Source organism: Carassius gibelio, chromosome A25, assembly GCF_023724105.1.
Source record: "Carassius gibelio isolate Cgi1373 ecotype wild population from Czech Republic chromosome A25, carGib1.2-hapl.c, whole genome shotgun sequence".
Classification (NCBI taxonomy): domain Eukaryota; kingdom Metazoa; phylum Chordata; class Actinopteri; order Cypriniformes; family Cyprinidae; genus Carassius; species Carassius gibelio.
In genome coordinates, this window is record NC_068395.1 from 16,661,045 (window position 1) to 16,675,381 (window position 14,337).

Genomic DNA, 14,337 nt, shown 5'->3' on the forward strand with positions numbered 1-14,337 from the left:
AGTTAAAGGCAGTTCATCATTGAATTCAGTGATGTCATCTATGTTCAGTTTAAATAGTGTATGTGCATTTATTTGCAATCAAGTCAATGATATCGCTGTAGATGAAGATAGGTCACTCTATTTTGATGTTAAGTATTTTTTTTAAAGATTAAGTAAATTTCTTTAAAGATGTTAAACATTCTATCAGACAAATAATGTCTTTGTCACGTTTAGTTTTTGTTTCTGTTTAGATTTCCCTGTTTCTGTTCCCCTGCCTTGACCTAGTTTTCCATTGTTCCCTGATTAGTTCAGTAGTTTCCACCTGTGTTAACTAATCATCTCATTAGTTCCCTTTGTTTGGGTCTTGCTTATAAGCCCTCAGTTCTCCCTTAGACTTTGTCCGTTCTCCATCATGTTTAGTTGTGTTATCACTGTCTCCTGGTTCCTGAGTGGTTTATTAAAGTATTCCAGTCTGTCACAACACTAGTTTTATTATTATTATTATTATTATTATTACTATTAACAGAACATCTATCTTTTCTATTATGAATTGTTTACTAAAAATATTTGTAACAGGGTTGATATTGTAAGTTCATTACCAACTGGCCAACTTATAAAACATAAAATAATTAAAAACATGCAGAATTTATCTGAAATAAAGTCATTCTGACATTTTATTTAATTTTTTATTAAATGGAGTAGTTTATTATTTTAATAAGAGTAATGTAACAGGGTTGACACATAAATAGGGTGACCATAAGTCCTCTTTTTCCAGGACTTTTGCCAGGATTTCTATGTTGCCTAAAATATCCAGGTTTTGGCTTTGTTTTGAAGCGGCACTGCACAGACAGATCGGTGTATGACATCAGCAAGAGCCATTTGAAAGCATAAGGAGGGTCTGCTCTCTATAGTTTTCATGGTACTTTGGTGGCATAAACCGATCAGACTGCGATTATGTTGATTATGTACATATGTTCTTTTCTATCATTTCCTTCAGCAAGTATGCAAACAGGAAAATAAAGTTTCTTTAAAAATCTAGTATCGTACCGACTCCTAACTTTTGAAAAGTAGTGTATGTGTATATATGTAATAATTGTGTATATTAATTTATATTTGTTTTTATATGCTAATTCACACCTCATTCCCACCAAGTCAATATCCTGTTCAGTGTCTTTGAAGCTCAGAGGTCTAATATTTGACCCACCTGTCATAGTCCCCGTTACACAGAGCTCTGACTGGGATCTTGAAGGCTTGCCATACAGGGTCCAGCGTGTTTTTCACCACCTCCGTCTTATGACAGATGGTAAACCTGAGAAACAGGACATGTCAAAGAGGAGGAACCACAGCATGGGCGGTGAGAATCAGTCAGTGTGAAATAGGGTCTTAAATAGGTCACGTCACACATGCATCATTTACTGCAAGTCAAAATGTGTCATAGAATACCAAGGTTCGAAGACAAGACATTAAATGAGAAAACCAATTTCAATCTCAAATATGTCCACAATATTAGATATCAAATGTAGCATTCAAATACATCTGATATAAGTACTGATATAAAGAAAAATAAATTCCACATCTCTCATTCTATTGGAGGAAAAATAAAAACTTACGTTCCATCTTTATTGCTACGGTAAAAGACCAAGAAAGGGTCTGACTTTCCAAAGAAATCTTTCTTGTCCAGTTTGTTGCCACAAAACTGCATCAATACTGACTCCTGATTAAAAAAAGCAGACAGACTGTATGATAATATTCGGTAAAAATGTATGAAGAGAAAAGAGGAGAACAGAAGAGAAAAAGAGATAAGAAGACAATGAGCGAATGTCACACATGAAAAGATGAGATGAGACAAGACGAGAAGAGAAGAAAATATAAGGGAGAGAGACAAGAAATTAAAAAAGGAACTAGGACTAGGACTAGATGAAATAAGATATGAGACAAATCAAGAAGAAAAAAACTAACAGACAAGAATACACAGACAAAAATAGACTTCATGAGAAGAAATGAGACAAGACGAGAGGACATGAGATAATGGTAGATGCGAAGAGAATAAATGAAGCCAGAAGAGACGAGACAAATAAAACAAGAAAAGACGACAAGACAAAAACATTAGATGTCAAGAAATGAGACAAGAAGAGAAGACATGGGACAATATGTGAAGACAATAAATGAGACAAGAAGATACACAAAAAAAGATTAGATATGATAAGATTTTAGGCAGGAAAAGAAGACATGAGACAACGCAATACAAGAAGAGAAGAGAATAACTGTGACAAGAAGAGACGTGGCAAATGAGACAAAAAAAATAGACATGTGTAGAAGACTACACATGAGACAACACAAAATGTGATAATAATAAATGAGACAAGACGAGACAAGACAATGAGAAAAGAAAAAAATCATACAACAAGAGACAAAACAACATTACATATGGAGAGAAGATAGGACAAGAAAAGAGAAGGAGAAACTAGGAGAGAAGAGAAAAGACGAAAAGATAAGTCAAAGTCAGACGACCTACCCTGCAATTTCCAAGTTCTTCAGCTTTCACAATAATAGTTCCACAGTTCTTGCCAGGAATGCCTCTGAAGTCAGAAGGAACATTGTGTGATAATGAAGAAGCCCAGACAATATTGTTCCTGACATCTACCACTTCAGGAACACACAACAGAGCAATTCTACAAAAGGTTCAGATCCTACAAAGGGACGTCCTGGACACTTAACCTTACCTTACTCCAGGAATACTGATCCTGTTTTAAGTGCACTTAACAACAGAACTTTGCTTTGGAGGATTGTGCTTGTTAAAGGAGTCATTAGTAAATATGCTGACTGTGTTAAGCAAATGCAAACATTATGTTCAGCCCATGCTGTGTGAATGAATGAACATTAATAAGTGAGTGTCCCCTTTCAACTGTTATGAATGCATAAATAAATGAGTGTTTGTAGACGCACGAGTGTTTGCTGTGCTCTTATATTAGACTACACTCAAGAAGCCCAAGCCCGAATTGAATTTAAATTGTATGGACCCAACACTTCAGCATCCTGCGCAAGTGCCTGACAAAAGTGAACGATGAAAGATTTTGAAGATGATTTGATGAGAGAACAAACTTCTGCCTTACTTACACTAAGTAGTTGTGGGTTATGTTATAGCGGTTAGTTCTACACATGTCCTCTGAGGCACTCTCCTAAATTAACCTGAAATGTGCAGCATTCCTCCAGGAATTACTTACAATGAAATATAAAGAGAGCGAGAGTATCACCAGAATAGTTCAAAGCTACAAGCTAATCATATTTAAAAGCAGTTCAAACTTCAGTCAAGCTTCCTTTGTCATTTTAATTAATGTGTGGCATGGACACATTCCCAAATTTGACTCATATTTACACATTCTTACTGGGTGAATATGCTATATGCTACAAGCTAACATAAACTATTTACGAGGGAATTTCTATATTTGAATTACATTAAAACTACATACGGAGACAGATCTTTATTATTTAAAAATGTGAATTTTTTACAATTTGAAATTGAGTAAATGAGTAAATGATTCAATTTTCGCTGAATTAGAGTTTAACTGCTTACTCCTGCATTGGTTTATATCAACACAGAGAAGTGCCACTGTAAATGCGGCTCTGTGAGGAATGATCACTTAATCAAAAATTAAATGAATTATGCATTTCCGTGAACGATTTGATGTAGCGCTTCCATTGTAAATGCTTCTAAATGTATTTATCTGTAACTGCAGTATATGACTAAATGAATGTTCACAGAGGTCTGAGTGAATGAGCTCTGGTTATGTAACACTCATCATGCCATATTACCACACACACAAACAGACAACATCCATACACACATTATACACAAGCAAACATGACCGTTTGTACAGGATATGGGCAGCATGTTTATGTTTATGACATAAAGACACAGACATGAACATCAAGATTTTAAAATAATAAAATGTGCATTTGCCTTCACTAGTTCATTGTAAATAGTCTTGCGATGTGACAAATTACTGTAAGTCAAATATTCCATTCAGTCTCTCACTAAATAGTTCATGAAAAATGCATAATACATATTATTTGAAATGTGCAGTTTTTATTTTTATACTATACTGCACCATAAAACATGAAACATGAAATTGAACATTTTGTAGTAAATTTGAATATATTTGAAATTTGGTTCAGGAATGGTTTCAGTTCTAAAAAAAATAAAATAAAATAACACTTCCTTGCCCAACTGAAAAGCAATTGGATATGCAGTTTTCAGGGTATGCAAATTCATTTAAAGCCATTTTAAAAACAGACCCCGATTAGATTAAGGTATTTTTTTTTACGTTTAGCCAAATTACAAAATGTATATATGCAGAAAAAATATGTCCTTCTTTCATACAGTACAACTGAACTGCATTATCTGCCCATATAAACAGATAAACTCAAAATGATGAAATGTTAGGTAAGAACTGAAATATTTTTCAACACTGTGATTCAGAGAAGTGTGAGGTTCAATCGCAGGACTTACACAAGCGATCTTTCCATACGACTACCCTGAGAGCCCACCACCTCTCCGAGAGTACAGCACATCTGGCCCAGGAAGTCCTGTAAACACACACAGACCGCATTCATATTTGACATCATTTTCATAATATTATAAAGCTTTACATTACATTAGCAGAACAGAAATGTTGTTTCAGGGCAGATTGTTGATGAAACTGACTTACTGTTTGTAACAATATGCACACATCGATACGTTAAGGACTGTGTATTAATTTCCAGTAGATAAATTCAAGACAAAATCAAGCTGTGCTCAGAAATGGGTTGCATTTTAGAAGTTAAATGGTTTAAGCTAGTAATTGTTCTCTGGTGTGAACAATATATAACCAGCACTCTCTAGATAATAAATTAACATATAAATGAACATTTCCTTTTCAATGTAAAGTTTATGTTCATGCTGCAGTCTTCCATGTCAATTCATTTCTTATAATTAATTTAAATTCATATTAGATTATCATGAGCCTGGGACAAGAACACATTTTAAGAGTAATATAATGAGGGAGTCGGTCAATAAAAAAAAATAAAATAAAGAGAAGGCAGAAAGGTTTGCAGATGCAAAGGCAGGACTGGAAAAAGCAGACAATCTCCTGAATGACTGTGTCCAGCATCTCTGAACATCAATCCCACAGGGGCATTATGGGATATAGAGTAACCCATGGTTCTGACCCCACAAAATGCTTGGATAAATCAGGATAAAACCCCCATGATGAGGGTTAAACAAGGTGTCTGTAGGGCCACTTACACAAAACAAGAAAATACTATAACAAGTCTTCTAGTTCAACCCACTCTTTCTCTCTCTCTCTCTCTCTCTCTCACACACACACACACACACACACACACACACACATACATATGGTGTCCATCAGTTTTACTTTTACAGGAAAACACTTACATGTTTGGACAGGTTTTCACTCTTTGAGTCGAGGTCATACCTAGAATTAAAAGGAGAATTCTGTAAATGACGCTCATTGAAATGCTTGTAGAAATCAAATTAAATTTATGCGGCTCAGAATAAAGTGCTGCAGAAAGGAGTCCTTAAATCTGGAAACATACAAATATTTACACTTCTGGTATCAGACAAAACTCAAAGTCAAGGTTTTTGTTGTTTTTTTTTCTTTGTTTTTTTTCCATTACATCAAACAATTTCGCTTTTTACTTCTGCTTGTTGTTTGCAGGCTACTGTAAAGATTATGAAGATTATCTTGATGAAGAAAACATGTAAGAATCATAAAGTTGTTGGTCACAGATCCAAAAGTAAATCGAAAAATCCTATTGGTCTTTTGTCGAGGGAGCCAGGGTGATACTAACTTGGAAGCCAACAAAACTAAATCATCCACTGCAGCACTGTATTGCAAAAATAACTAATCACATTTTCAGAAGAAAATGTCGCTGATGCTTGTCCATACAAATGTTTCCACCATAATGTGGTGGCATTATATAATATAAATATCTCATGGCAGTTTGTAACTATTTTAACTTTTTTAGTTTCCATACAATCTCATCATACATTTTCATACAGTCTACTTACACATTATTAAACATTAGTTTTAGGGCTGGACCTGGTGTTATGGATGGACTTTCAGTTTTTTTCTGTTTTCCTAAAAATCATGCATTTTTGTATTAATCAAACTGTACTGAATCATAAAAAAAGCACACATTTTGCTTGAATTTTTGCGCACACTTTATGTCCCTCAAAATTAAAAATTATATTTCTAAATTTTAACCCTGAAGACGATACTAGAATAGGTGTATTCAAGATATTGCATGTAGAAATTTCATGTTTGATGTATGTTTAAATAAATATATAGCAGAAATAACTTGGCAAGCAGTAATGTCCCTGCCACCGTCTTCCATTGTTGTAGCTAGCTTTGCACAGTTCTACCCTAAAAAAGGTACACTTTACCTTCAAATCATGTTATCACTTTTTTCTGTGCAGTTTACTGTAGGAGCTAAAATATGTCAGCGCTTGGTTTTTTTTTGTTTTTTTTTGACATTCTGAATGAACACGAGTCTGTTGTTCACCGGCAGTTTAAATGAAACCTCAGTGACTGGCAACAACCTACATGTTTGAGGAAAAATCTGTCATGTTGGGATACATGTTATTTTCCTCTCAGCATGAAGCTACTCTCTCTCTCTCTCTCTCTCTCTCTCTCTGCTTGTCTCTTTATTCCTCCTCCTGTTCAAAATGAGCAGCATCAGCACATGTGCACATATTTCCAGCCACGGCAGAAAAGATCGATCGCTAAAATCAAGACATGCTTTTAACTTTTACCTCTTATTTTAGGCAATAAGATCATGTCAGTATACTGCATGTTTCACTGTGGCCGAGTCTAACTCTATGTCAAGAATCTAACACAGTCTGAGGGCTTTGGTTTAGGCTTGTGGGTGGATTATTTATGGTTATTCATGGGCGTCGGAACCATTGCACTTTTTAAGAACAATGATATTGGACCTACTCACTTTTACCATCTCTAATTTAGTGCATGTCTATTAACTTTTCAGAGCACAGTCATTCAACTTCATTGCACTTGAGGAATGCCCTAATAAATTAAACACCATTCTGCATTTTGGCCTTGAGTTCCACACGGCTGCTTCCTCAAATCCATTCCACTTGGCTTATTCAGTGTCCATATAAATTAAACTCCATTCCATATTTTTACTACTCACGTTTTCTGCATTTCCACGATACCGTATGTGTGTCTGTGCTGCTATTGTATGTGGTTGATAAGGTGTTCTGAGGGGGTTTGTGTTTTGCAATGAGTTTGCTAGGCAGTTTAAAGTGGTTGCTACCTAAGTAACGAATTTAGGATATATAAACAATGTGAACGTTGATTTTAAATGTTTTGAAACTGTCCAGTTTTCGTGTTATGATTATAATATTATTTAATGGTGACAAAAAATGTCTTACCAACTTTATTTTTACCCAAAATATAACTTTATTTGAATGTTTATTTGAATGATTTTGTTATGTGCTGCTGACCTACTGGTCTGTTGCTGATTTTGGAGTTTGGATTTTCCAGGGGGTTCTGTTCGCCTTTTTGGTTTGGCCGGCTGTAACGATCTTATGCCTGTTTGAACTATGAGCATTGGATTGCCTGACCTTCTCACCTGCCTGACTCTGTCTTTCGTCTTATGGATTAGATTTGGCTATTGGTGGACTGCCCCAGACTTTGACTTTACCTGCTTGACCATCCTCCTGTCTCCTCCTGGTCCAGAACTGGTCTGGAGCCATTAGTTTGTACTGTGTTTATTATTGTGTTTCAATAAATTGGAGTTAGGCATTCTTCTGTTTTTGGGTCCTTTCTTCCAGAAATTGTCACACAGGCCAGACATAGACCCAGCGGAAGGATCTCCTTCAAGGAAAGAAACCTCTCGTCAATAATACACCTGCTTAGGCTTTATCATTTAGTGTGAGGTGTTGTTTTCTCTTCAGCGTGGACATATGCATTGGAGTCAAAAGTTTTATATCATCATGCTGATGTCTGGTAGACCCTATGACTTGGGTTCTGCTTCCATCAGACATTGAGCAGAACTCCCTGATTTTTCTTCTGTTCACTGGCTATAAGAAGCACCTTTTGCAGCTGATTCTTTCTGCCAAAGAAAGACAACAACGCTTGTCTGAAGGCCTCAGTTTGAAGTGCGGTGGCCATGGCCATCTAGCTGCATCTTGGCCAGCAAAAGCCAGTGCGCATCAGTAGTTAGGGGAATTCAACCTCTATTTCCCCAGTTCAAGGATCTCGTACTCTCTTGCCGGTGACTGTCTTTAAGAATAGTACTTCCTGGGAGCTGAAGGGATTTTTTTTTTAGAAAGATTGGGCTCATTTACCTTCTTCCCATTCACCCTCTTAAACCTCCCATCACTGCTCATTCACTGGATGGCAGCCAGGTCATGATTATTTTGTCTATAACTGGCCAGGTGAGTGAAATCCCCTGTAGCTCCCTTAATGCTTGGCCATCCTTGGCTTTCTTTGCATGGTCCCCTCATTAACTGGGCAGACAATTCTATTTCTAATTGGAGTCCATTTTTTTTGTTTCTGCTCCTCCTTCTGTGTCTCCTTCATTGTTTCAGGAGGAAGAGATAGATTTGCCCTGGGTTCCTGTCATGTACCATGATTTGCAGGTAGTCTTCAGAAGGTCCGAATCTGCCTCTCTCTCACCAGATTGACTGTATGATTATACCACCGATCTCCTCCCAGGCACTTTCACGCCTCGTGGTTGTCTTTTCTCCTTGTCTGCACCTGAGCGGCTAGCAATGGAGAAAGATCTGTCACAAGAGGCAGGTGTCCAGCAGCTACTTGAGAATCAGATATTTGTTAAGGTGGAGAAGTGGTTTTCGCTTTGGGGTTCAATCATTTTAGGGTAGGGGATTCGCATGAACCCTGCAAAGGTGAGAGCCATCTCTAACTGGCCGGTACCGGAGTCAAATAAGGGTTTACAACAGTTCCTGGGTTTTGCCAATTTCAGTCTGAGATTCATCAGGAACTTTAGCCAGGTAGCAGCCCCTTTGACAGCTTGTAGCAGCTCAGAGTGCTTTTGATTAACTTAAACGTAGATTTACTTCTGCTCCAATTCTCATTACACCTGACCTCGTTCGCAGTTTGTGGTGGAGGTTGAAGCATCGGAGGTAGGTCATGGGGTAGTTCTTTCTCAAATATACCCTCAAGGTAATAAGCTACATCCTTGTGTTTATTTTTTTCACCGTATGTCTCCTACGGTAACACTTTATAATAACTGCATGCTATTAATCATTAGTTAAGCATTAGGAAACTGTTAATTCATCATTTATAAAGCATTAATAGACATTTATAAGCAGTTTATAAATACAGATATAAATGCTTTATACCTGATTTAAAAGCATATCTATAATGTATTTAATAATTGTTTTTTCATATTTAATTTATCATTTCTAAATTAAGTATAGCATTATTTACACACCAGTTATTAAGGAGTTGTCAGTGGTTCATAAGATCACTTAGAAATTGTAAGTAAATGATTAATAAACTATTTAAATGTGCATTCATACATCTTTTTATTCAGACATATAGTAATAGTTACTTATAGTGTTAATAAATGGTTTATTAACATGTATTTCTACTGTAATTCAGGGTTAATTCATGTAGTTGTTAGTTAACTATTTTTGTGAGCTCATCTAAAGTGAGGACTATTTATGCCTTGTAAAGCTTTTACAAATGAGATTTAAAGGCTGTTAATCTTTCTATGTTCTGTATCACTGTGTTGTGTTTGTTTCTGTTTTTTGTTTAAAAGATAACTGAGCCTTTAAATATCCTTTATAAATGCTTTACAAAGCATAACTAGTCCTCACTTTAGATGAGCTCACATAAATAGTTAACTGACCACTACTAAATGCTTTATAACTACCTGAATTTACTACATTTCTTGTGATCTTATGAATCACTGGCAACTCCTAAATAACTGGTTTATAAATAATGCTATACTTCATTGAGAAATGATAAATTGATCATGAATAAAGAATGAAATGACACATTATAGATATGCTTTTAAAATCAAGAATAAAGCATTTATATCTGTATTTATAAACTGATTATTACTGTCTATTAATGCTTTATAAATTATGAATTATCTGTTTACTAATGCTTAATTAATGATTAATAGTGTGCAGTTATTATAAAGTGTTACCGTCTCCTACAGAACGAAACTATGACTATGATGATTTTTTAGGCACTTCGACTTTGTGTTATCTTACAGGCCATGATCCAAAAATGGTAAACTTGCAGCGTTGTCACAGTGCATCACTCCCTTAGTTGACACACCTCCTCCTGGGAATATTTTGCCTCAGGGTTGTGTGATGGATGAGGTCACCTAGGGAATTTAAAGGGGGGGTGAAATGCTCGTTTTCACTCAATATCCTGTTAATCTTGAGTACCTATAGAGTAGTACTGCATCCTTCATAACTCCAAAAAGTCTTTAGTTTTATTATGTTCATAAGAGAAAGATAGTCTGTACTGATTTTTACCGGAAAAACACGAGCCGCTGGAGGCGTGACGTGTGGGCAGAGCTAAAGAATAACGAGCGCCAGTAGGCTTTTGTGTTGAGAGCATGTGGAAACTGTGACATTACCGTGAGGGAAAAACCATCATCCAAAACAAACCATGGCTTACAGTCAGATTCAGCAGTTTATTTATGATCCAGAATCAGATCCCGAGGCTGAAACTGAACAGGAGCAGCAGCAGCAACGACTCGCTCCGAGCGGGGCTCGAACCCGGGTCTCCGGCATGGGAGGGGAAGCACTAACAAGGAGGCAGAGATATTTTAAGCAGTTTTACTCACCGCCTGCGGTTCCAACACACGATCGTGACCCTTTTTCGTTGGGATTGCATCATCCTTAAGAAATAAACGATACGTCCGTTGTCAAACTAGGCCTTGTTTGTAAAACAAGCATCTTCGAAATGCAGGGAACAAACAAAAACACTTGCACAACTCCGTTGATGCTCTGTAAAAATAAACTCCATCCACTGGTCCCTTAATGCCGTTTTTTTTTTTTTTTGGTAATCTGTGCATGGTTGTCTTGCCCTGGCAACCAAAAACACACTTCTTTTGTGACTTTTCGCGACACTCTCGCTCTGATCAGTGAATCGCTCTGATCAGTGAATGTCTGTTGTGCTCTCTCTGCTCTGCTATACGGGAGCGCGCGCTCTTCCGGCAAAAGTGCCCTCAGGACCCATATAAGGAAATTCCGCTCCATCTAACGTCACACAGAGCCATACTCGAAAAAAACTTTCCAAAACTTGTGACAAACCGGAAGTAGTATTTTGGAAACAAAAATACTCCTTCAAACGTACAACTTAATTTTTGAAACTTCGTCCATGTTTAGCATGGGAATCCAACTCTTTAACAGTGTAAAAAACTCAGTATGAATGAAATAGCATTTCACCCCCCCTTTAAGATTGTGTCTTCTAATTTACCATGCACTGGTTTGTTACATCCTTTTCCCATCCCTTCCTGCCCCTGGTCACATATTCCCCTGTATTTTGTTACTGGTGTCCCTCCATCCAGTTGCAATACTGTGATCCCCATCATGTTGGATCACTTTTCTAAAGTGTTCAACTTCATTGCCCTTTCCAAATCACCCACTGTGAAGGAGAATGCCTGGGTGATTATTCACCACATCTTCAGGATTCATAGTTTTCCAGAGGACGTGGTCTATGATAGGGCGCCTCAGTGGACTTCCATCTTTCGAAGGATTTCTGACGGCAGATTGGAGCCTCTGTCAGTCTGTTTTTGGGGTTTCATCCACATGCCATTGGCCAGTCTGAGAGGGTAAACCAGGATTTCATTGATTTTCAGATTTTTTGCTTCCCACAACCACTATACCTGGAGTCAGCAGCTAACGTGAGCGGAGTATTTTCATAACTCATTGCCAGTGTCTTCAGCTGGGCTTTCCCCATTCATGTGTTGACTGGGTTGCCAACCTCTTTTGTTTTCATCCCATGGTCCTGAAGCAGGCGTTCCCTCAGTCCAGGCTCTTATTCAGAGCTGTTGTCATACCTGGAGGAGGGCCAGGGAGGAGCTTTTCCAGTCCAGGGATGTACTAAAATCACTGCAGACTGTTAATGGAGGATGACTTTTGGAGGATGTTTTTTAGCAACGGATTTGGCTTTCCACCAAAGAGTTGCAGCTTTGAGACCTGGCTCATAAGTTGGCACCTACTGTAGGTTCATCTGGCCTTATCCCATTGTTAAAGTCATCAGTCCGGTGGCAATCTAGTTTAGGTTACCCTATCCTTTCCTTTGTGTGTACCCTGTTTTTCATGTTTCCAAAATTAAGCCAGTTTGCATTCACCTCATGTTCCTTCTGTATCTTCCTCTGTTCCCCCTCCTCCCCTGATGATTGAGGATTAGAAATCTATTTGCATTTCAGTGAGTTAAATTTGTATTTGATCCCCAAGCAAAACATATATTAGTACTTGGTGCAGAAATCCTTGTTGGCAAGCACAGAGGTAAGAAATTTTTTGTAGTTGGTCACCAGCTTTGCACACATCTCAAGAGAAATTAGAAGTTTCAACTCCCTCCACAGATTTATTTATAGGATTAAGGTCTGGAGACTGGCTAGGCCACTCCATGACCTTAATGTGCTTCTTCTTGAGCCACTCCTTTGTTACCTTGGTGGTATGATTTAGGTCATTGTAATCCTGTCAGGGTTTTGGTAGGGAGGAACTCAAGTGCAGACAGGGATCGGGTTACACACAGGATTTATTAATACAAAAGGGGAAAACAAAACCCACGAGGGGGAAAACAAGGACTAGGGCAGATACAAAAAATAACTAAACAGGACTGATTAGACAAGATAAACAAAGACTCAAAACTAGAGAAAACTAACTACAAGTAAACACTCACGGTTATACAGGACACAATATCTCAAAGGGGTGACCAGGGAATAATCACAGGTGAGGAACACAATGAACCGACGCAAGTTAACAAGGGGGGCGGGGAAAGGGAACGAGACAACACAAGCACATGGCCCAAAGACAAAGCCATGTGCTTGTACACAAAACATGGGTCTGTCATGATCCTGCCTCAAGACTAGGGAAAAATCAAGGACACGAAGGCAGAATCATGACAAATCCTTGAAGACTTATCCATGACCCATCTTCAGTTTTCTGGCTGAGGGAAGGAGGTTCTCATCCAAGATTTTACAGTACATGGGCCTGTCCATTTGCCCCTCAGTGCAATGTATTTGTCCAGTACTCTTAGCAGAAAAAAAGCCCAAAGCATAACCTTTCCACCTTCATACTTGACTTTAGGGATGGTGTTCTTGGGGTCATAGTCAGCATTTCTCTCCCTCCAAACACAGCGAGTCAAGCTAATGCCATAGAGCTCAATTTTGGTCTTATCGGACCATATCATTTTCTCCCAAGCCCTCTCTGAATAATTTAGATGTTCTTTGGCAAACTTTAAACAGGCCTGTAGATGTGCCTTTTTAAGCAGGGGGATCTTGCGATTGCTGCAGGATTTCAGTCCTTTGCGGCATAGTGTGTTACCAATGTTTTGCTTTGTGACTATGGTCCCGACTGCCTTAAGGTCATCAATAAGCTCCTCCCATGTAGTTTGGGGCTGATCCCTCATCTCTCTCATGATCATATTTACCCCATGAGGCAAGATCTTGCCAAGAGCTCCAGACCAAGGCTGATGGTCTTGTAGCCCATTCAAGCCTTGTGCAGATCTACAATCTTGTCTCTTGCATCCTTTGACAGCTCTTTGGTCTTGCCCATGGTGATAGGAGAGGTTGGAATGGAAGATACAGATTGTGTATTTTCCATTCTTATTTTATACACCTTATGTCTTATACACCTAATGAGCTGTTATTAGGACTAACTTCTTAAAGTGGCAGGACTTATCTGTGTTCCACATGGGCACATAACCAATCTGTGGGAGCCAGAATTCTTGCTGCTTGGTAGGGGATCAAATAGTTATTTCACTCACTGAAATGTAAATCAACCTCCAAGTGAAATGCTAATAACCTTTTTTTAATGTGTTTTTTTTTCCCCTGGATTTTTTGGTTGATATTCTGTCTATGTTAAAATAAATGTACCATAAAATAACATACCCTGAATTTCTTTGCAAGTGGGCAAACTTACATAATATTCTGGATCTGGGGAATATTTCTGGATATTCTGGATCGCTTGCTTATCGAGATTTTTCATCGCCAACGATCCTCTCAGTCCTTAAGTGATCCGGGAGTCACTCCTGGGGGAGGGGGTACTATCAGGACTCAGGTTTGATCTGACTCTGATTTTTTTTTCTTTTTCTTTATATATGTTTTGTACTTTCACATGCT

At 37.9% G+C, this 14,337-nt stretch overlaps 1 protein-coding gene across 1 annotated transcript in view; it reads right to left on the reverse strand.

Moving 5' to 3' along the window:
- Positions 1 to 14,337, reverse strand: part of LOC127947131 (copine-8-like) — a 57,747-nt gene that overhangs the window by 23,231 nt on the left and 20,179 nt on the right. Inside the window, exons 5-9 of the mRNA XM_052544121.1 lie at positions 5,414 to 5,453; positions 4,490 to 4,566; positions 2,495 to 2,558; positions 1,590 to 1,693; positions 1,184 to 1,288 (exon numbers count right to left, since the gene is read on the reverse strand). Of these exons, the coding sequence (XP_052400081.1) occupies positions 1,184 to 1,288; positions 1,590 to 1,693; positions 2,495 to 2,558; positions 4,490 to 4,566; positions 5,414 to 5,453 (390 nt within the window). The remainder of the gene's footprint in view (positions 1 to 1,183; positions 1,289 to 1,589; positions 1,694 to 2,494; positions 2,559 to 4,489; positions 4,567 to 5,413; positions 5,454 to 14,337) is intronic.